At 41.3% G+C, this 22195-nt stretch overlaps 1 protein-coding gene across 5 annotated transcripts in view; it reads left to right on the top strand.

Moving 5' to 3' along the window:
- Positions 1–13732, top strand: part of RRP1B (ribosomal RNA processing 1B) — a 28699-nt gene extending 14967 nt beyond the window's left edge. For 3 of the 5 annotated variants that reach the window (XM_054212424.1, XM_054212441.1, XM_054212450.1), the window contains 6 exons: positions 345–364; positions 763–888; positions 1690–2417; positions 4796–4942; positions 5679–5745; positions 7219–10577. In XM_054212424.1, coding sequence (XP_054068399.1) covers positions 345–364; positions 763–888; positions 1690–2417; positions 4796–4942; positions 5679–5745; positions 7219–7409 — 1279 coding nt within the window. In that variant the 3' untranslated portion in view covers positions 7410–10577. Of the gene's footprint in view, positions 1–344; positions 365–762; positions 889–1689; positions 2418–4795; positions 4943–5678; positions 5746–7218; positions 10578–13713 lie in introns of those variants that run through there. The other 2 variants (XR_008468141.1, XR_008468142.1) reach the window with 2 other exon arrangements.
- Positions 13733–22195: the final 8463 nt, after the last annotated feature.

Raw genomic sequence — 22195 nt, 5'->3', positions numbered from 1 at the left:
TGCTGCTGTTCCGTATTGTACTAGGCAACTGCAGCTAGCTGAAGTTTATCTACCCTGGGTGGATTTGTACTGCACAATGTGACACTAGATTGTATGCGATGCAAGTTACAGATACAGGAGAAGTGTTAAATTGCTCTTTTCTCAGTACTTTCAGTGATTTGGTTTGAGTTTTTGAATTTCTGAGGTATTTCTTCTGGAATGAGCTCTTTGTAGCTTCCTGTGCAAAATATGTTGTTCCTATTTCAACAAAACCATAATAAGTACAATGCTGCTAGTGTTATTATTGGTACTAAACCAGTAATACTGTGTTGTTTTTCCTTCTCTCCCTTCTTCCCCATCTGCAGGTTCCAGGACTTAGCAGAAGGTAAGGACTGAGCAGCATACAAAGACAGTACCTTCTTTCCGCTAAAGGGAATGTAATAATCCTGTACAATGTGTATTGCAAATCTTTTTTTTTTTAAAAATATATATTTCAAGAATACTCTTTTGGGGATTTTGTGGGGTTTTCTTAAATCTCATTAAGACACATTACATGTTTTTGGTGAGATGGCCAAATCCCCTTCTTAATTGGAGCAACCCTGTACTTTGTCCTTAAATGAGAGAGTATTATTTTTACTTAAATGGAATCACTCGTATGATTTTCTTTCAGGTTGAGTGGGCAACAAGGAGTTGATTTTCTTTCTGTGGGAGTTACACTGTATACAACTGTTAATAGAAATAGAACTATTAGTTTTCAGATACCTTATACTTCCTCCTCAACAGGAATCTTCCCCCGAGATTTTCCTGAAGATGTTTCTACAGATGAAGACGATGATGAATTCAGCAGGGGAAGGCGAAAGAAAAAAGCTCTCAAGCCTTGGGAAAAAAACAAGTTGGAAAAAGTAAAAGGTAAGGCAAGATCAACCTTTGGAAGAGGACAATCTGCAGTCACTTGTGTAACTTGGCAAAGTATCAGAAACAAGAGGTTCTGAAGAAGGCAGACCTGTTGTTCAGGATGTGCTGATTTGTATCATGTTGTGATGAAGGTTAAATGTGAAATTAATGTTTATTTGAGAGTGGTGGGAATGTCGTTACCAATTTTGAAGCAAGCATCACCTCAAAAATTTCAATTAAAAGCAGAACTGGGAGCAGTTGTTTGCATTGCTCCATTGAGCATCAGCTGTAGGAAAACAGAAACACGTCAGTCATCTTAAAATAGGATGACTGTTAGAATGCAGGAATTTGGGGGTGTTTCTGGAAAGGTGAAGGGAGTTACTGAGAACCAGGTGCAAGTGTCTCTAGCATCATGGTTTATATTGACATGGCACAAGCCCAGTCATACTCAAAATTATCTCACCTAACTGCTGAACCCCTGAGTTGCCCTTCTGATGTGCTTAACAGGTGGGTAATAACTTTTTCTAGCAATATTGCTCTACAAAACAGCGTTCCTGCAGGGAATGGCTTAGATGTCGGCTGTGACAAGGCAAGATCAGCAAAATATTAATTAGGCCAGGCATCAAAGGAATGCAATGTCCTGACAAGCTGTAATAGTAAAACTGTTGCGCTGGCTGATAGCAGGAAAATGGTACGCCTATTTTAAAAGAAAAGAAAAAAAAAAGGCGGGGTAAAAGTAGAATAGAATTCAGTTGTTTGAAGTACCTTTGTGTTTCACATCTGTGTTATACGACATTCTTTTTGGGATGGATTTAGAGGATGAACAGGAGACGTCAAGTGCAAAGGAGGCATCAGTTTCCCAGAAGAAGAGGAAAAAAAGAAAGAGGGACAGACCAAGTGCTGATTCTGGAACAGCTGATGGAAATTGTGAGGAAGGAATAGCTGAAACATCTGGATCTAATGTTTCTAGCCAGGGAAAGGTGCCAGAAAATAACAAGGAAAGGAAGAAAAAGAAATTGGTAGTAAATGAGGCAAATGAGACCACAAACGTAGTAACTGACACCAGAGAAAATCACAGTATCTCTGCACAGAACCGTCCAACAGACGCAGAACAGAGTAAAAAGAGTCAGCTGAAGAAAATGAACCCAAAAGCGCAAAATGTTCCTGTAAAACCAGTGTGTCGGAATGGACCAGCTAATGCCAGTGAGGCAGAGGACATCAACTCATCTGTCACACCGTTAACTCCTAAGGTTGTGAAAAAGAAACAGACAGCGGGGGCTGTCTTGGTGAATGGGGATACCCCTTTGCAGCAAACTGGCGTGAAATCCATCAAGGGGACCCTGTCAGGAGATGCAGGCTCTGAATCAGCGTCCTCCAGAAAGGTCAAATTGAAGACAAAGACAAAGCTAGTTGGTTTGGAAGGGATGAAAGTCTCCAGCCAGAAAGCAGCAACCTTGAAAAAGAAGAGAAAAGTAAAAGAGGTGCTAAATCCTGTCGAAGCCAATGGAGTTCTGGAGACTGCATGCAAGAAGAGCAGGAAGGGGGTACGTATATCTCATTCTTTTCTCTGCCTTCTTCAGGAGAACTGCCGGGCTCGTTTTCAAATTTAGCTTTAGCTTTCTGAATGTGGGGCTTTATGGGCAGGCTGCGTGCTCATGTCATCATGCATTGTCACCAAAAAGAACTCAATTCCCCAGAAATCCCCACCCACCACCATGGTCTTAGACTCTCCTGTGCAATGACAGTAAAGCCTGTGCCAGCTACTCAGCTGAAAGAACTCATCTAGCTGAAACTTGGGTTGTAGGGTATGGGGTTGTCTTTTTCTTCATCTTTTTTTCTTTTTTTTTGGTCCCTGGATTAATTACTCTTTTGCATTGGGTCCCTGGTTGAGCTTGCAGCATGTTCACAAAGGGCATATTTTGGCAAAAGGATGAGAATCGTAGAACAGGAAGGTGGAATATCCCTTTTTCAGCAACCGCAGCCACACATAGATAAATATAAGCTCCTTGTGAATTTGTCTACAGCAATTCCAATAGTGCGTTCTTTTCCTAGCTCGCTTCTCTTAAATCTCAAACAAATTGTTAGTGCTGTATGGGGAAAGTATTTGGGGAAAGAGTGAACAGAGAATATGACACTGTGACCTTGGATGTCAGAGCCATTGATGAGGGAGTAGAATGGGGTTGATTTTGCTGAGCGATTTGAGAGTCAAGAATTATTTTGCACTATATATTTTAGGTAGCATGGCTAAGAGAGAAAATGCAGGGGTTCTTCCCTCTCCTGCCACTGAAATTCTTTTTAACTGCTCATTTCCTGCTTTTTTTCCTGTTGCATAAATATTTATTACATGTTGCATACCTCGTCTTTCTTTCTCTATAAAAGCTTAGTTTCTAAGAAAATACGATTATGCCACCCCCATCTCTGTAAAACTTTGCTGCAACTGACCAACAGGTTCAAAGTCGTGCGATAGATTCTAGATGAAGTCCCTGCAAGCTTCACGGAAATTAGTTGTTGGCGCAAATTAGCGTAGCCACTGAGGGAAAGGCAGCAGCATGACGCCAGCACTTGTCTGTTGGCTGGCTGGCCAGTCAGCACATGGGCTAGTGGGCCACTCTTCTCATGTGTAATTCCAAATGAACTATAGCATTTGCTGTTTCTTGCCCAATTCAGGTAGCTGTGTGTATATGTGTGTGTTGAGCGGGAGCGCGGGGATGGTGACAAGGAGACAAATTTGGGAATTGAGTCGGAGGAGAATGAGAGTATTGATATAGGAAAGAACAGGGCAGGGTAACACTAAAATGCAGAAATGTGGAGGAAATCAGGCTTTGTTTTCATTGCTTGAGAAATAAAATGTTGGTTTATTTCCTGGTTTTAGTTATGTAATACTGGTCTTGTGCCCAGAAATCATGAGGGGCATGTTTTGATTCTTGATTTCAAAGACAACACACGCCTCCAAAGAATTAGCTTCAAATATGGAGAGGGAGGAGGAGGGGGAGAAGGGGAAAAGTCAGAGAAGTTCGGCACTGTTTCACAGTTGTCTCCAGAATTCAGAAAGCTAAAAGACCTACACTTTTTCACTTTATGTAAAGCAGAAATGTTTTTCAAATCAAAAGAGGCCATATCCCCTGGACGTTTGCCACAGCACAGCTGCGAATTGCTTACGGAATTTCACATCTGTAGGTCGCTGTGAAGCATAGCTGAACTTTCCCCCACAGTAGTCCACAGATATCTGGGGCCCATAGACAGCAGGTTGGAAAGCTCTGGAGCAGTGCGCTTCATTAGCGGCACTGCCAGTGCAGGTCCTAAGAATTGCCTTGTGCTGGATGGAGAGAAGGATTGCTTTAAATGGCAATCCTCAGGATGAGTTTGAGGCAGCAAACTAGTAGCAATACACAATAGCTGGATTTCTGAGAGTAGAGACAGACTTCGTACTCCACTTTTTTTTTTTTTTCCTCCAAAGTCTCCATCTTAGCCTAAAGCTGGGTTTGTTCATTAGTTGCGTATCTTATGCATCCGTAGGTACCACAGAAGAGATTTTGCTTAAGGGCAAGGAAAAAAAAAGTCAGTGCTTGTGTGCAGGAGAGTTGGGTCCATTATAAGGTAGCCTCATGCACATAAAGAAAACCTCTGTCTTTGCACTCTGACGAGCCGGGCAAATGCATTACACGTTCTTCCTTTGCTTTGCAATGCCCTTCCTAGTTCAGCACAGAACCTACTTAAACTTCTGTTTTCAGTCATGCTAACTGCAAAACTAACTCCTGAGAGTTAACCATGATAATTAGCTTATGTGAGTACCAACTAGCTGTCTCTCAGCTGTGCCAATATTTACAGAAGCCATGTGTGGTAAGCTCTGATCACTGTACTAGGTAGAGTTAACTACAGCATTTTTGTACTGAGAGCATTTTTTGCTTTCCCTCCCTTACAGGAAAGCAGCACTGCTCTATCACCGTTAAAGAAAAAGAAAGCAAAACCAGGAAGTGATTTTGTAAAATTTGAAAAACCAACTGTACCAAAGGCAGTATTCTTCAGGAAAGCCAGAAGCACCATCTCTTCCACCAGGGCATCCATGCAGGTAATGTGATCTCGCAGATGGCAGCCAAGTCCGAGCACAGTTCTCTTCCCACGCTGCCTGCCCCAGCAAAGGGCAGGACCTCTCTCATGCTGTCTTTTCCGCTCTTAGTCTCCTAACATGGGCAGATGAAACTGGAAATGCTGTTGCATTTCCTTGTAGACAGAGTCACACATGGCTCCAGAGTTTCAGAAAATGAGTTGTAGGCATCTTCAAAGTCTCTTTTCCCCCCCTGCTTTCAAAAATATTTTCGTGTTGAAAGGACTCCGTTCTGAAGGAGTTGCTCATTTTGCAAGACAGCAAAAGCATAAACTGACTTTCAGACTTGCTAAGGGACTTTGAGCCTCCCGTTTCTTCCTATTTGTGGAAGCTGGCAACAGTACAGGGCTTCAGAAGACTTCCCTCTTTTCTAAACCTTTTTAACACATAATATCTTTTCAAGCCCTCTTTGCACTTTGAGGCAGGAGTGCAGCAGGGCCAATGTATATAATACACAAATATCTTCTGGTTTATTGTTGAATTACATAAGGATGTTAAGGAAAGCATGTGAGTTCTCTACAAACGGAATATGTTTGCTTTTGGCTAGAAAAACTGCTGTCTTAGCAGGGGTCACTGCAAGACGGTTGGGGGAGTTCTAAATCAAATGAAGTAGGCTGCTTTACATTGGTTTTGATGGGATGCAGGTAAAAGAATTTGTAGCATTGCCTCAGAAATCTTATTTTATTTCATGTCTTTATAGCTGAACAAGCTGCAGTCGTCCAGCTCCAAAAAAGTGACGTTTGGCTTGAATAAAAACATGACTGCTGGTGAGTCTAATGCATCTGTGTGTCTCCACAATCTCTCTTGTAGCCACGGAAGGGGGAAGCTGTACACACTTATACACACCTATAGTCTTCCTCTCTGAAACAGGAGGATTCTGATCCTTTTTTGTCTCAATATTTGTATATAGTTTACAAACCACCCTCAAGTTCCCATCCAGAGGAGATGATAAAGTTTAGGACATTCATCGCAAGAGCTAGATCTGAGTGATTCCAGGGGGCTCCATTACTGACTTGCAGAAGGAGCCTTCTGGATCGAAAACAGTGCAGCAGAGCGATCGACTCTCCCTCCTGAGCTGCCTGCTCTGTAGGGCACCTCTTAGGGAAACGGATGCACTTCACAGTCCGCATTGCTCACTTCTGTTTCCCAGAACAACGGTGCTGATACGCTGATGAGCTTGGGCTGTTTAATAGCGAAGTTTCAGTTTCATCTTGTCTGCCTGTGGTTTGTTAATGGTCGTGAGTCGATAAATGTCAGTTTCCCTTCTGGATCCCACTTGCAAGCAGACAGTGTTTTCGCTGTTAAATAAATGTCTTGCTCCATAGCATAAAAGTTAATTCCATGTATTCATTTTGCAATTTTTTTTATCTCTCTGAGGTGTGCTATAGGCCAAGTTCAAATGGAGAATAGTGCGTTTAGATATATATAACTCTATGTTAATATAACATAGCTGCACAAAGAGAAATAAATGCCTACCTGCTGGCAGAAGGGATAACAAAAAGTCTCTAGAGCAGTGCTGTTTAAGAGTCGGAGTTGACCCACCTCTTACCAATCGTCATCTTTTAAACTGAAGTGAGGTGTTCTTCAGGATAGCTGGAACACTTGTTTCTGAGGAGTAGGCCCAGAGTCTCCAGTGGTCTATGAAACCATGGGGAATGGTTCACAGCCTCTCTGTGCAACAGACCCCCTTCTCAAAGGGACTCTGCTAAGAGATGTGCTTCTCCATTTTTTCTGCAGCCTTAGGCTTCTAATCCTTAGTGATGGACTTAGAGATCTAAGTCAGACTTCCAGGGATGGGCAACTCCACAATAGATGGAAGGGCCCAGTTATTCCAGGAGTTGTATTTCATAGAATCATAGAACGGTTTGGGTTGGAAGGGACCTTAAAGATCACCTAGTTCCAGCCCCCCTGCCATGGGCAGGGACACCTCCCACTAGACCAGGCTGCTCAAAGCCCCATCCAGCCTGGCCTTGAACACTTCCAGGGATGGGACATCCACAGCTTCCCTGGGCAACCTGTTCCAGTGTCTCACCACCCTCACAGTAAAGAATTTCTTCCTAATATCTAATCTAAATCTTCCCTCCTTCGGTTTAAAATCGCTACTCCTCCTCCTGTCACTACACTCCCTGATAAAGAGTCCCTCCCCATCTCTCCTGTAGGCCCCCTTTAGGTACTGGAAGGCTGCTATAAGGTCTCCCCAGAGAGTATTTCTTTTAACTGGTTTGCATGTTTTTCAACAGAGTTTAAGAAGACTGACAAAAGTATATTAGTAAGCCCAGAAGGACCCTCCCGTGTGGCTTTCAATCCTGAACAGAAACCCCGTCATGGGGTGCTGAAGTCACCCACAGGTACCCCAGCAGGACAGCCTCAAATGAAGAAACCATTTACTATAGCAGCTAAGAAGAGACCAACTGCTATGGACTTCTTTTAAACCAACAGATGTGGCCTACTTTTGTACAGGACATTTTGCTAACCTAGAATGTTCCCTGGAGGTATTTTGAACTTCTTTATTTTTTTAAGTTAATACAAATTGTATATACAAAATTCTGATTGTGACCTGGGTCATCGCTATTTTGACACCACTTCAGCTGTATCTTGAAATACTTTTGTGTATTTACAGAAAAGAAACAAAATCCAATCTCTGCTCAGGTTTGGTCTATAAAAAGTATGGTCTCTGCCCATGTCATTCCCTAGAGACTTTTTCATTTAATTAAGGAATGTTCAGGGTTTGATTGTTCCAGTGAGGTTTTTTTTGAGCCAGTTTAAGAAAACTTGCACTTCATGCTATTAAACTGTCTTTCATTGGACAGAGCTTAAAATGGAAAAAGACAATGTAGATTTTAAACCTCCTAGTTCATTAATTTTAAAATTTTACCCCATCATTTTTCGTACGTCACCCTTGGCATCCTGTTAATTCTTCTTCTGGAAGTAACGATTACCTCATTTCTCTGTTTAATAACAGCTGGACTTGGGTAGCTTTACAGGTAGGAAGCAAGCTTTCCCTGGGATAAGAAGCGCCGGGCTGCTCGAGTGGTCACTGTTACAAATAAGCCTTCACAGATGGTTGCCTGCTGATTTGGGAACAGTCACCACATTATTTTCAGTAACACAAGTGCCAAAGCTGGCTTACGCTTTCATGTTGTAAGCTGGCTTCTTCTATTTACTGTAACTGAAGTAATGCTCTCACATGGGAGGAATCTTTGATATTTGCAGGTCTTCCCCCCACCCCCACTGTTGTCTTTCCTGAAGGTCTGACGAGACTCCCTGTTTTCTACTTTAGCAGCTGGTGTCACCACATTTTATCAGAACTCGGATCTCATTCAGTGAATGAACCTCTGATTGCCCTAAAGAGAGCTCGATCAGTACGTCTTTGGCTAGGACACACATCTCTCTAAAAGCTTTGGTGCCTCTCAATACAGGATAAAACTTTACAGCCTAGACAGCTTGGTTTTGGTTTTGATGTAGAACGAGAAGAATTTTTTCTGCAGCATTTCCTTGAGTTAAGTTTTTATTTGGATATTTTATTACTAATGTGCATGTTTTGTTTCTTCTTTGCTTCTTTGGTAAAGAATGTGGTGTACTTCTGTGAGAGACTATTAATGCATTCTGAGGGGGAGCTGTGAGGAAGCAAAGCGCAAATGAAAATAAAAGCATTTTTTATACGGTTGGAAGATTTTAAATCTTTCTTTGAAAGTTTTGCTTACGTGAATAAGGCAAAGGCTTTGCAGCAGATCTCTACATTAGAGCTCAGCTTCAAAGCACAACCTGGTGCCAAGGCAAAGCTATTCATGAAGCTTCCCACTGCTTACATCTGTGATCCTATAAGAGAGAGGGTAGGTCTGCTTCATTACCTTGTCTTACTATAACTGGTAAACATTGGGCTACTTCAGCCAGCAGAATTAAATTTTGTGACATAATACATTTGCATACTTCAGTACTACTTTTTACCAGTCTTTGATGTTGATCTCTGCCAGATCACACTCCCCATAAGCAACTGGAGTGAAACTGCTTTTTCATGGCTTATCTAGAACTTCTTCTAAATACTTGTGTACTTATAGATTGCTGGTTGGTCTCAGTTGCTCAGTTCTAATCCGTGCCAGTTCTTGCACTAAGTTTGTGACAGTCCATGGTTTGTGGTACTGCCAGAAAGTCATTTTGCTCATCTTTTCTTGTTTAAAATAAAGGACTGAATTTTATTTGGTTTTGCTTTAATTTGTATTCGTTTGACTCATCAGTAAAGAACTCTGGAGAATACATCTGATACATGCTGTTTGAGCAATTATTGTTCGTTTCTTTTTTTAAAAAATCTCATTGTATATTAGCATAATGCATTTTTTTTGACAAGACGATGGTAAGGAGGATTTAAGAAAGGCTGTTCAATATGTTGTACTGTTTATCTTGTACTGTGGGTGAGAAGTCTCTTGTGGAATATGCATAAAAGCATTTTGTATGTGCATGGTGGTTAATGCATTAGGTTGAAGATGCCATATTCCTCCAAGGTTATAGATGCAAACAATCAGTAGGTGGATCTGGTGTGCACAGAAAAATCCAGGATCAGGATGCATTGAGGTTTGGTTTTGTTTGGTTTTGGCTTTAATACATATAACCTACTATGGAAATGCATTTAAATGGTTGTCTGGATCTTTTTCTATTGGTCATGGAACCGTTGAACCTGTTGCTTGTCCAAATATTTTGTTGCCCACGGTGCTAAATGGAGAGGGCAGAAATGGCAGTCGTTTTTTTAATCAAAAATTTTAGTGATGTGATTGCTTGTTGGGATTCATGCATAATCCATCTGTGCCATGAAACTGGTGGAGTGTTTTGTAAATATACATATGTCGTGTGTATTGTCTTCATTGGTGTCTGCAGTTTCATTCAGGACAACTTTACAAACAAAAGCCAAGCGCAGTCAATGTATTTTAATCGACATTGTTTGGTTAAATTTAATACGTTACCCAAAATATTTGGATAGTGACAATTCCGATAAATGTTGAAGACAAAAAACGGAGAACTAAATGTGACATCTAGGATATCCACAGACACAATGGTACTGGTATCCACAGCCACAAGGAGAGATGTATCGACAGGAAAAGAGAAAAGAAAAACTGATCTGACCTGCTTGATATCGCTTCATAGGTTTTTTTCATAGTGTTACTCCAGTTCTGCAGCTACTAGTCACGCTGTGAGTCAAATAAGTTAATGTGGCATACCTTTTTAAGGACAGTATTTTGTAATGATTGTCTCTACATTTTTGTTATGAATATGATCAACTTTGGACTTCTCAAGCTCTAATAGTTTATAATTCTTTACAGCTTCACGAGAACTCAAAAGCACAAAATGAATTCAGCAAAGCAAAAAGTTGAAATTATATTCACATTTGGTATACAAGATCTTTTATAGTCTATCAAAAGTTATGTGACTTGGAAAGCATCAGATACCCTTTTTGTCATTTATTTCCTGTGCTTAGACTTAATTACAGGCAGAAAAAAAAAAGCCATCTGTCATTTTATGTACCTCTGCAAGAGCATTGTTAATACAAATACAGTGCCTAAGCATTACATCATTTAGTCTAGTCCAATAAACCATCTTTTTTTGTGGACATTGTACTTTGGGAAAATCTGTAAATTTGGGGGGTGGGAGATGGGAGGGTAGCATCCGGCGGGGAGGCACTTGAAAGTACAAAGTGCTTGCATGTGTGCATGTGCTCTCTCTCTTTTTATTGTATTTCTTTTTTATTGTATAAAAAGCCAAACCTGATGAAGACGGAGGCGCATGTCAGAAGTGAGCAGGGTTGTGATAGGATCCACCTGTTCATGCAGCTTGAGCTTCTGACCTTTCCAGTTGGGCCATAGAGTAGATACCAGCAGCTGAAAGACTGCTCAGGAGGAACAAGATCACACGCTGTCATTCCTTGACAATTAAAATTAGTAATTGAAGTGATAGTGTGGCGAGATGTGTACTTCAAAAGTATAATTGTGCAGATGCCAAAGTAGGTAAGAGATGGGCACTCTGAAAGCTGTTTGCTTAGTTGTTAGCAGCAGCACGCCATATGGAGTTACGTACATACAGGAATCCCGCACAGAGTGTTGCGTCTCCATCTCGGGTACTGACAGGCCCTGCAACTGCACTGGATCAATTAAAAAAATTAATCACATTTTCTTGACAGGCGCAGAATTTTCAGAAATGCAAAAAACTTTATTCAGACAAAGGAAAGTGACCTATCTGCAGCAGTAGCACTAGTAAAATTAAAACAAATCCTCAGCTAAAATGAAAATAGATTTCCTTCACAACAAAGTCCTGTAAAAGTGACATTCTTCTTACATGTTTAAAATAATTCACGCATCTAAGTTTCTAGATGGTAGTATGTGTTGAAGACCATAGTGATAGCATACCAAATTAAAGTAAATTAAGTGCGTGTGTTTTTATTAGACGTGGTGTCAGGTGGAGATCCCCGTTTGTAGTTTAGCCATGGGGCCAAGATATGACTTACTGCGTTACCTTATGCCACCTTCATGCCATGTAGGATCTTAGTGACTCTAGTGGAGTGCTGCACAGCAAAACTTGGGGTGCCTGCCCTGAACGACCAAGGGGTCGTTGTAAGATTCGGCACCCCTCGTGGTTCCTCATGGGATCCATGCAAGCAGGTTGGACCTGGACTGGCATTTCAGTGACCCGTACTGGCTGGCGTTTCCTAGAAGGTAGAAAATGTCTGTCTGGGCAACAGCCTGCAAAGTCACACAACCATATTTTACCTTTTATTCCCATCATGCAAATCAAGGAGAAACTGGTGCCCAGTGACAGGACAAGAGGTAATGGGCACAAACTTGAGCATAGAAAGTTCCACATAAACATGAGGAGGAACTTCTTTACCCTGAGGGTGGCAGAGCACTGGCACAGGCTGCCCAGAGGGATGGTGGAGTCTCCGTCTCTGGAGACATTCCAAACCCGCCTGGACGCGTTCCTGTGCAACCTGCTCTGGGTGACCCTGCTCTGGCAGGGGGGTTGGACTAGATGATCTCCAGAGGTCCCTTCCAGCCCCTGCCATCCTGTGATTCTGTAGGGCCTCTTTCAAGATTAATATAGTCTGTTGCAAAACTAGAAGTTGAACCATACAAACAACCCTTCCTGGGGAAAAACTTCTTTTAAAAAAAAAAGTGTATGGATTTTGTTACTTCAACGTAACACTGCAACAGTTGTCATATGATATTTTGAACAGATAAAATTATTAACATGATAATTCTGTTATCTCTAAAATAATTTCAGTATGTTTGACCAATCTGCTGCAGTCAGGTATCTGACTCCATGGCTCCATCCCAGATTATATGGACACGCTGAAATGTGTCCAGAGAAGGGCCATGAGGATGATGAGAGGGCTGGAGCACCTCTCCTATGAGGACAGGCTGAGAGAGTTGGGGTTGTTCAGTCTGCAGAAAAGAAGGCTCCGAGGAGACCTTATAGCAGCCTTCCAGTACCTGAAGGGGGCCTACAGGAGAGATGGGGAGGGACTTTTTAGGATGTCAGGTAATGGTAGGACTAGAGGGAATGGAGTAAAACTAGAGATGGGACGATTCAGACTGGACGTTAGGAAGAAGTTCTTCACCATGAGGGTGGTGAGACACTGGAACAAGTTGCCCAGAGAGGTGGTGGAAGCCCCATCCCTGGAAGTTTTTAAGGCCACGCTGGATGGGGCTCTGAGCAACCTGATCTACTGGGAGGCGTCCCTGCCCATGGCAGGGGGGTTGGAACTGGATGATCTTTAAGGTCCCTTTCAACCCTAACGATTCTATGATTCTATACCAATTCTAAACCAAGTAAGAGGAGTTGAAAGAATTTTTTTTCCTCTTATCCATGAGGGGGTGAGAGAGAGTATTCTCTGTTGTAGGACCCAAACAAGCAATTTGTATGTGTAAAAGCACAAACCAGTTTGAGGAGGAAAAACAAATATTTAATCTGCAAAAACATTGCAACATGTTGCAAATAATACAGTTAAATACTGCAATTACTGTAAATAAAATTCAAGGGGCGGTCAAAATACTCCTAGCGCCATTTTGCACAGTGGTTTGCTTAAGATAGCCATTTTATGGGCACATCTTCCTATTAGACACACGAGGGAAAATCTTTGGTTCTTTAGGAAGCCTTTTTAAAGGGGGCTTAAGAAACCTCCAAAACCTGTTTTTAGAACCCTGTTTGCATTAATTTTATCTTGGAAGATTAATTATTTTACAGAAATTGACTTTCAAAAAAGATAGGGCTGACTGTGTTCTGTAGTGCTGCTTATGTTGCTTATTTCTGAGAGGTAGGCTTCAGCTTTTAGCATCTCCATACTGTCTTTCTGATATTGGCCCCACACCGGAAAAAAATACAGAAATGTTAAAGGAGGCACTTGTGAGATTCTTTCCTATATAAGAAGTCTTTTGAACATTTCTTCTTGGAGAAGAGCTTTAAGGCATAGGCTTAAATTCCTTCCTGTTGTGTGTGGACACCTTTGGGGGAATTAGAGAAGAGCACTTATTAGTAACATCATCCTTTAGGATTTGTATGTCATTCTTTTGAAATATCACAATGTTTTGGATTTGACACCAGCAGATATTAGCCAATTTCAAGAGTTGTGTTTTTAAAAAAACCAAAAAACTCCAATGGCTTCAGCAGAAGTATTTTATAATGGTCCACATAGAACCCAGTGCAATTACACAGTTCCTAGGCTAAACTGTTCCTTATTTACATTTCTCTTGCAGGTATTTGTCTTGCATAATCAAAGTAAAGCCCTGGGAGGTTTGAATTCTGCTCACTGCGTGATTTTGAATGTGGATACAAGTTCTGCAGTCTTGGAAACTGTCTCCTGTTTGCATTCCTGCAATGTTTGTTGCTGAAAAGCTGCTGTCGCTGTCTCTGTGGTTCACCTTCCCTGAAGACTAACAGGGCTAACGCGATTGTGAATGTAATACTCAGCACGCATTCAAGGTCAGAAAGGCAAAGAATTAAAACAGGGGGAAAAGACTGAAACTGGAGTTCAAGACCTGAATAACAGAAAAGTCAGACTTCTCCCCCAAAGTCCAGTAAGATTTTTGGGTGCACGTTTTCTCTAGAATTTTTCTGCCATTGAAAGCTTTAGTTTCATCAAGGCTTGGCTGGGCCTAGCCTGGACCATCCTCTGTGATACTGGTCAGAAGAGGATACAGTAGTAAAACAGCGCTCAGTGAGAAAAGTTTGCTCTTTTCAAACTAGTGGGTATGTAGAGAGCACCCCTGATTAAATCATACCTCTTTGACACAGATTTGTAAAAAAAGTGGAAGTGCCAAGAGTTAGGCTTTCCACGGAAGTGAATTCCACACACTTGATTTTTTAGGAAGCAGATCTCATTCCAGTCTCAAGCCACATTTTCACAGGCTTTGCTACTATGGTAAACATCTGGGAGACATCTGCCATAAAACGAAGGCTGAAACTGTAAACACTTGTATAATCCAGTAATGTGTACTTGTCTCTGCAGAGTATTGCCACAGAATAATTTTGTTTCTGAAAAGAAAGCCCTCAAGTTTTTCCCTGTCATTAATCCCTTTGAAAGGAAGAACAGGAATCATTCACGAGATCTGCACTGCCTTCAAATAGATGGACAGGGACAGGAGAATACACACTGTTTCTTTCTTAGGAATCCACTCAGGAGCCCTTTACAGCAAGAGGGGAAGAAATTGCTGTTTGATGTTCGCAGCCTGCCAGATTGGCCACTGACGGCCTGAACTCCAACATAACATGGTTGTTTGCCAAGAATAGGAAGTATTGCATTGCAATGTGATGCCAGGCGCACAGGAATTTGCAGTTGATCACTGGCACATTTAGGGCTTGCACATGATACAGACATTTTTGCTGATTATTTCTAACCAGCTGCGGACAGAGATGTTAACTGGCCGAGGAGCCTACCATGCTGATAATGATAGGCGGCTCATGTATCTGCCAGTACCAGATGGCAGCTTTTAGTTTTTGCCCATTTATCTCGTGCAATCTTTATATTTTTTCTCTATCAGTTTAGCTTATTTAAATATAGAGGTTGTTAGTTGCCCTGGAGAAAAATCTTTGCTATCAAACCTACTGGTATCTTGCTGGATGTTTTTCACTATATCGTTTTGGTAATTTATGCAAAACGTTTTTTCTCTTTCAGTAGCAGGGTACCAAATCTGAGAAGATGAAGGGTCCTCATAAGAAATCAACTCGTATGCAGCATCTTGCTTTCACTTAGGTGAGAGACTGAAATGAGTCCAAAACATCCTTATTTTCTGGCCTTCCCTTTCCAGAAGCCCAAGTCCAGATTCTGTGGCTTACACATAATTGCACTGCTCATGTCATGCGAATGGGCTGTAGTCTTAGGCTCCTGTTTTATCTCTTTTGCATTTGATATAGTTTTGGGGGACTGCCTTAGAACTGCTGCTGTTTGCTGAGAGGATCTTAAGCTGGTTTCCAGAAAATAATTGGTCATTATTCATGTTCCAAGAATGGAAGCTAGTGATTAATTTCCGCTTAATTTTTCTAACTTTGGCCATTTGTGTGAATTGCAGTTCTGGAGGAATGTATGAGGGGCTTAGGCTTCTCTTTTTTCTTTTTCTTTTTTTTTTTCTTTTTTAGATACCTATGGGTGCTAAACCAACAATGTACTTTAGTAGTAAATGCGAAATCTAGCAAACCTAGGTTCGTTCTGAAACTGCTGATGAAAGTGTGGTATGAAATCCTGGTCCCACTGATGTCTGCTAATTTTGTCCTACCATTATATTTTTGTACTAAGGAGGAAAACCAGGAGACCTTCAGAATTACCTAGGTTAGCCGTTTCTGCTATTCACAATGCTCAAAGCTCAATAGTGCAGAGAATTGTCCCCTAACAGCACAGGCCAAATCAAGGGCAAGTTAGAAGGGAATTTCCATCCTGGAACAGAACTAACATCTCTCAGGCTCCTGAAATCTGTCTTCTATTATTACTATTTTGCTATTTAGTGAAACGACAGTAAATGGAAAAAATTACAGAGTTTATTTTTGAACTTACTGAATTTCATTCAGATTTTTAAAGGTTAATTTAAAGTAGAAAATCTTTCTGTAACCACTGAAGGAAAAGAACAAAATGAAATTACCATTACCCAGGTAACACGACTAGAAATAGACGCGGTATTAGTCAACTTAGCATGTACTCCCTGCAGCTTGAACTCAAATGCAAATCTGTTCTGTTTTGAGCACAGCGGTGGCCTGACTTCCCACTGCTTTGTGTGCACATTTCCCCAGGGAATAAGCTGTGTAGCGACGACGTAGCTTTGCCAAGCCGATATCCCCGAGCAGCGGGAGCTGAAGCAAGTGACTCATGACTGCAAGACGACAGCATGTGATGCAAGACACGCGCAGGACAAACTGCTGAGAGATGCAGGTCATGGCTGAGAGGTTCACTCCCACTGCCAGGAAAGGCCGTGTTCTTTTCCAGCTGTTACCATGTCTTATAAAACAAATATACGTAGTGTGGCATTTCGGATCCAAAATCTATATCAAACAATTTTCAAGGTTAAATGTTAAAAACTGTGTGCAGAATTGCTTGCAAAATCAAAATGTTAAAAACAATGAAATAACACCGGTTTCTTCCCTCTTTTCCCCCAAGTGCCTTAAAAATGAAGCAAAAGCAAAATGAAAACGTTTGTATGCATTTCTCTAAAGCTGTTAATCATGACCACATGCCACGTTGTGCTGTATTGCACCATAACTGCTTGCATCTCCTACCTCTTTGCTTGCCACAGTAGGGTTTTGGTCTGCTGCTAGAAATACCTTGGTTGGCGAAGAGGTATGTACATTTACTCAGCTACCTCTTTAATGCTGGTGAATGGGTATTCAAGGAGAAAAGGGGGTACCTGGGATTAAGCTCCTGATAATAATGAGTTACTTTTCCCCAGTATTAGGTAGCAGATACTAAGTGCAATAGGACTGGATCCTGAGGGCATAAGCGTGGTCATTCAGGACAAAACTGCAAGCTGATCCTAGGCACTGTAGCTCCTGTAGCCAGCCAAAGGAGGCCTTCTGCTTCCTTTTCATTAACTTCAGCCATTTTGTTAAATGGACACTGAAACCAAAATGTGCATACATCTGCACTGTTCAAACTATTTCTGTACAGTTACTGGGAATTGTACTAATATAAAGGGTGTTTCTGCTTAGAATTTCACAGCAGAGTCTTCCGTTGTTTTAAAGAGGAGTATTTTTAGGTTTCTGAAGGAGATAAGGATCAAGAATGCCACGCTATACAGTGCTGTTCAACTGTGACAGTGATGCCACATTTTACGAAGAACTTTGTTATCGCTGTCCTGTCTCTCAGCTTGACACCCGGCCCCTTGCATGTTTTTTGTAGGAGCAGTTCCATTTACTTCAATAAAACAACTGATGTGAGGATTGCAAGACTGGGCCTAACATTTGGAGGCTGATACATTGCATGATCTCCTCCCTGAGGCCCCATTTTGCAAAAATGCTCAGAATATATGGAGCTTTAGCCAGTCAGTGAAAGAGAACAGGTCTGAGTCGCAGGTATAAGAGAATGGATAGCCCGGTGTTACTCTTCTGATCATGTCATCTCTTAATATATTAAAAGACTTCTTTTTTTCTAAATGGCTACAATGCCAAGGCTACTCTGAGGTGTGGGAAAGATTGTATAGGCCCTTGTTCTGCAGGTTTCAAAGGCCATAAGAGAAGGGAGCATCCAGCAGTTTGCGTGATTGGATCTGGAGTACAGAAGTACACATATCACTTTCATTATGAGGACTGTTACAAGGACTGTTTCTCTCAATTCTATTTAAAGAAGTTGGGGCATCTACAAGTACGGTTCTCTGCATTATAATCGCTAGTGGAGTCAATATCGATTTAAGTCCAACAGTTTTTCTGCAGGCTGTTTTTTCACCAGAGCTGAGAGCATGTCAACCTTGTTAGTTTGCAGTTCTATTTCATGCTAGCTTTTGGAGAAACATCACTGATGGGTGCTCTTTTTGTACTAGAGAGTGCAGCCCCCCTGCCTGTCAAAGGGTTTAGAATGGCCTTTTTAATTCCCCCATGGAGAACAGCTTTGATGGCAAGTTTCAATAATCTGCTTGCTTTTACTGAGAAAATGGCTCCTTCTCTGCCATTATTGACAATTCCTGACAAAGTTAATCATTTTAATACGGGCTAAGTGAAAATTTGATCTGAAACAAAACTAACACCCCCCTCCTACAACAAATGCTGCTCATACTTTATTATTACTATTAAAATCATAAATTGGTACTTTACAATCTGTCTTAGCAAACATTCAACTGACTAGCAAAAATCAGTATCTTAAATACAGATGGTCTTCTGACTGGCGAGTTGACAATTATTACTCTCCACTGGTCCAATTTTGCTGTCTTGAAGAGTTGTTGAGAAAAGGAAAGGCTATTGATAGGACTTTTACATAACCTTGACCTTTTATTTTCTGTCAATGCCTACAATGATTTAGGGAATCCATATACAATTTACAAAATCTGATTTAAGATCCTCTCTCTATGCATCTTTTATCAAGCTGAGTGTGTCATATTCTTGGCAGCCCCATATCTTTTCTGTTGTGCTCATGTAGAAAATCTGGACTTCAGGAGACCTTGGTAGTTAATGCCGTCTGTCCCCATTCCAATACAAACTTAAATATAGCTATCAATATTTATAAAAATATTTCTTCCACTAGTTATGAAACACAAACAAACTGAAGATAAAAACTCATCAGTCTTCCAAAGCAATCTCTTCCTTGCTGTTGATAATCCTTTGCATAATGGAGGTATTATGGACATCAGTTTATTCCCTTCTGCTCCTTCACAGAACTGTGTTATATGTATTTGTAGACTGTTACTAGAATAGAGCTTTCATTAAGCTAAAGAAAGCATTTCCTTCTAGGTTGTGTGTCCTGAGCCTTGGATCCTTCTTACGGCCTCTCACATTGTTCTTTCATGAAATGTTGTTCCAAAAACTAGGCAGTATTCCCCCAGAGACCCCCTACCAGTGCTGAATATGCAGCAAGGATTACTTCATGTGTCTTGCCGACTATATTGTTGTTTATACAGTCCGAAAGGTGATTACCTTTATTGCAATATTGTGACATTGTTGACCCATGTTAAGCTTGTTATTCACTGTAATCTCACAATTTCTTCATGCATAGTGAGTTGGAATTCCAAAGGGTAACAACACAGACCTAGGAAGGCAATGTCCTGTGCAACAAGTGGCCCGTAAAGGTGTTTTTCCTGTCTGGCCAGGAGCAAAGAAGGTGGGTAAAGATGTGTATCTTCCTGGATGGATGGCTGGCCAATTGTCATGTGTGTTATTGCCTCAGGTCTGCCATGGGGTGTATTACTTTTTGGTGTATTGACAGGCTGAGCAGACAACTGGGGGAGATGTGAGAAGGACTTAGAGGAGCTGTAGAGAGAGAGCACAGGAGGAACAACGAACATTTGTGGAAGAAACATTGCCAGTTGTTAATAAAGTGTTGTCTTTCTGACTATTCTCTCTCTTTATCAAATTATGATAATTCATGATTTTCAGAAAACATTCTGCTCTGACCAAGAACTGGTTTGAGAGATCAGGTTACCTTAAAAAAAAACCCATAAAACTCCGTGCACCACCCAGTGACGAGGTCAGGAGCTTGAGAAGGTATCATCCTAGTACTACAGAAGCAGCTGTAGTAGGAATCCTAAGACAGCTTCTCTATTGCCTACATTTGACCTAACCTGGCCTGCCTTTTTATTTTTGTCCTAATGAAGCCCTTTGTCACACATTGAATGGTTATTTGCTCTTTCAGTAGTACTAGTGACCCCCAGATTTGGAGGAGTACCTGGGAGTTGATTTTTTTCAAACAGAACAGGCTTGAGAAGGATAGCATAACAGAATGCATGATGACTACGGAGTTGAAGTCTAGCTTCATTTCTCTTTCTAAGACACACATTCTTTTTTATGAGGAAGGGGCCTGACTTCTTAAAGAATAAATAAGGCAAAATCTTTAAAAAAACACTGCTCAGAAACTGAGTGCTCACATTTAAATGAGCTGCTTTCTGGAAGGGAAGAAGAATTGTTTTCTGGTCTTTGTTTTGCTTGTGGCAACTTCTTTAGTGTATAGACAATATAGGTTCCCCCATATTTTGAAAAGTGTTGGAGCTTAATACTGGTTGAGTCACCCCCTTGCTTATGTTTGGTTATGTGTGCAAGTTCTACTCCTTAATCCATGAAAAAGACTTAGAATTTTACAGTTTAGAGTATAAAGGGAGGCTTCAGATGTTGCTCTGGGATAAGCATAAAGATTTCTGGGAGTACTTGCCTTTGCTAGACCTTTCAGAATATTAGGGAGAAGGTATCAATCCTGCATAGAATGGGTTTCTCCACTTGGTTGGAGAAACAGCATGTGTGTTCCCCTGGAACAAATACTCTTTCACTGCCAGCAGCTGCAGAGGAAAGCAGAGCTCTGCATTTTCACCCTCCCTGCCTTCCTACAAAGGGCCTCAGGGTTATCACTCTTACAGACCTTATCAGTCTGAAAGGAAGGTGTAGCGAGGTTGGGATCGGTCTCTTCTCCCAAGTAACAAGTGATAGGACAAGAGGAAATGGCCTCAAGTTGTGCCAGGGGAGGTTTAGATTGGGTATTAGGAAAAATTTCTTCACTGAAAGGGTTATCAAACATTGGAAGAGGCTGCCCAGAGAAGTGGCTGAGTCACCATCCCTGGAGGTATTTAAAAGACATGTTGATGTGGTGCTGAGGGACATGGTTTAGTGGTGGACTTGGCAGTGTTAGGTTAACAGTTGGACTTGATCTTAAAGTTCTTTTCCAACCTAAATGATTCTATGATTGCTACCCATGCTGCAGTTTTCTCCCTTAGGTGTACAAGCAGCCTGGTATCAGCTGTGCTGATGGGAGCTTTCCTGAAGCCTGTTCCTTGCTTTGACTATGTGGTCTACTAGGTGCAGGAGTAGCAGCTGTATAAAACCTAAGAGCAAGTATTAACAAACGTGTGAGGTGTGCTTTCCTTCTTAGGGGAGGAACTTGCTCCAGTAAGAATGTCAGACATTGTCAGACATGCTTGGGCAGTTTTTAGAAAAAACAGCTGTAAATTCCCGAACACTTGCTGGCATCTTCTTTGGACAGTATATCATTATCAGGAAGGGAAAGATACAGCTGGTGTTGGCACTACAGAGACAAACCATTAATGTCATTGCACAACTCTCTTAGTTGAGGCCCAGATGTGGAACCCACAAGATAGATCTTCTTGTGTCATCCCCAAAAGGCACATATGCCAGTATGTATGTATCATATGCTTAAAAGGTCAAAGTGGAGCATTAAGCTCTATTGCCGAGGAAGGGTGGAAAAGCAGGGAAAAAGGACATCTGTATTCCAACAATTGCTCTCCAAGCTAGAGGAAGGCCAAAGAAACTTTATTCTTCAGCGTATCAAGAGATATGGAAAAACACAGGATAACAGCACTTCAGCGTTTGTTGCGTCGTGTTTGTGGAGGCTTCAAGAGCAGCAAAATGGAGGCACAGATGCATTCTGTTCCGCAGTAGCCACTCCCTTGAAAAGCACAGGACATATACAGCAATTGCTGTTTAAGAAAAACAGTGGTTTGGACTTTGGGCTGAATAAGCAAGTTGTTAAGTAGTTTTCATGTTAACTGCTTGCAGTATGTGTCTTGTACAGGTATGTACTACAGAGCAGGCTGCGTCCTTTGGATGTGCATCACGGGAGCGGCACATGGATGTGGCATACGGCTTACTGCATGTATACGTTTTTCTTTATAGTGTGTGCGTTCTGTACTTGTTTATTATGATGAATGTCAAATATAAACAGGGCTAGAAACTTCTCTAGGGCTGCTTAGCCTTTTCCATGTGAGACCTTAATTTTAGTTGTTTATAAATTTGCCAGCCCCTCAGTGTTTTCATAGACAGTTTCTGTCTCAGGTTCATTTTGGGGTAAGAGAAGGAGAGAGAACAGAGGGAAAGAATATAAGCTAGAACAATTGAATCATGTCTGGAAACGAGTCTTGCAGACGATAAAGAATATTTCCCCCCCTCCATTTTTTGCAACCTTTCTTTTAAAAGATGATGACATCTTAAGCTCTGGAACCCTGAATTTCTTATTTGGGGGAAGACAATGATTTCATGTCAAGAAAGAAGTCATTTTCTGTGCTCTGTTAATATTTGCTAGTGCTTTAAATTCTTCAAATTTTTGTC

The sequence above is a fragment of the Rissa tridactyla genome, chromosome 1 (genome assembly GCF_028500815.1).
Source record: "Rissa tridactyla isolate bRisTri1 chromosome 1, bRisTri1.patW.cur.20221130, whole genome shotgun sequence".
NCBI classification, from domain to species: Eukaryota; Metazoa; Chordata; class Aves; order Charadriiformes; family Laridae; genus Rissa; species Rissa tridactyla.
The sequence above is the reverse complement of the archived record's forward strand: the minus strand, read 5'-3'. Positions and strand labels throughout refer to the sequence as shown.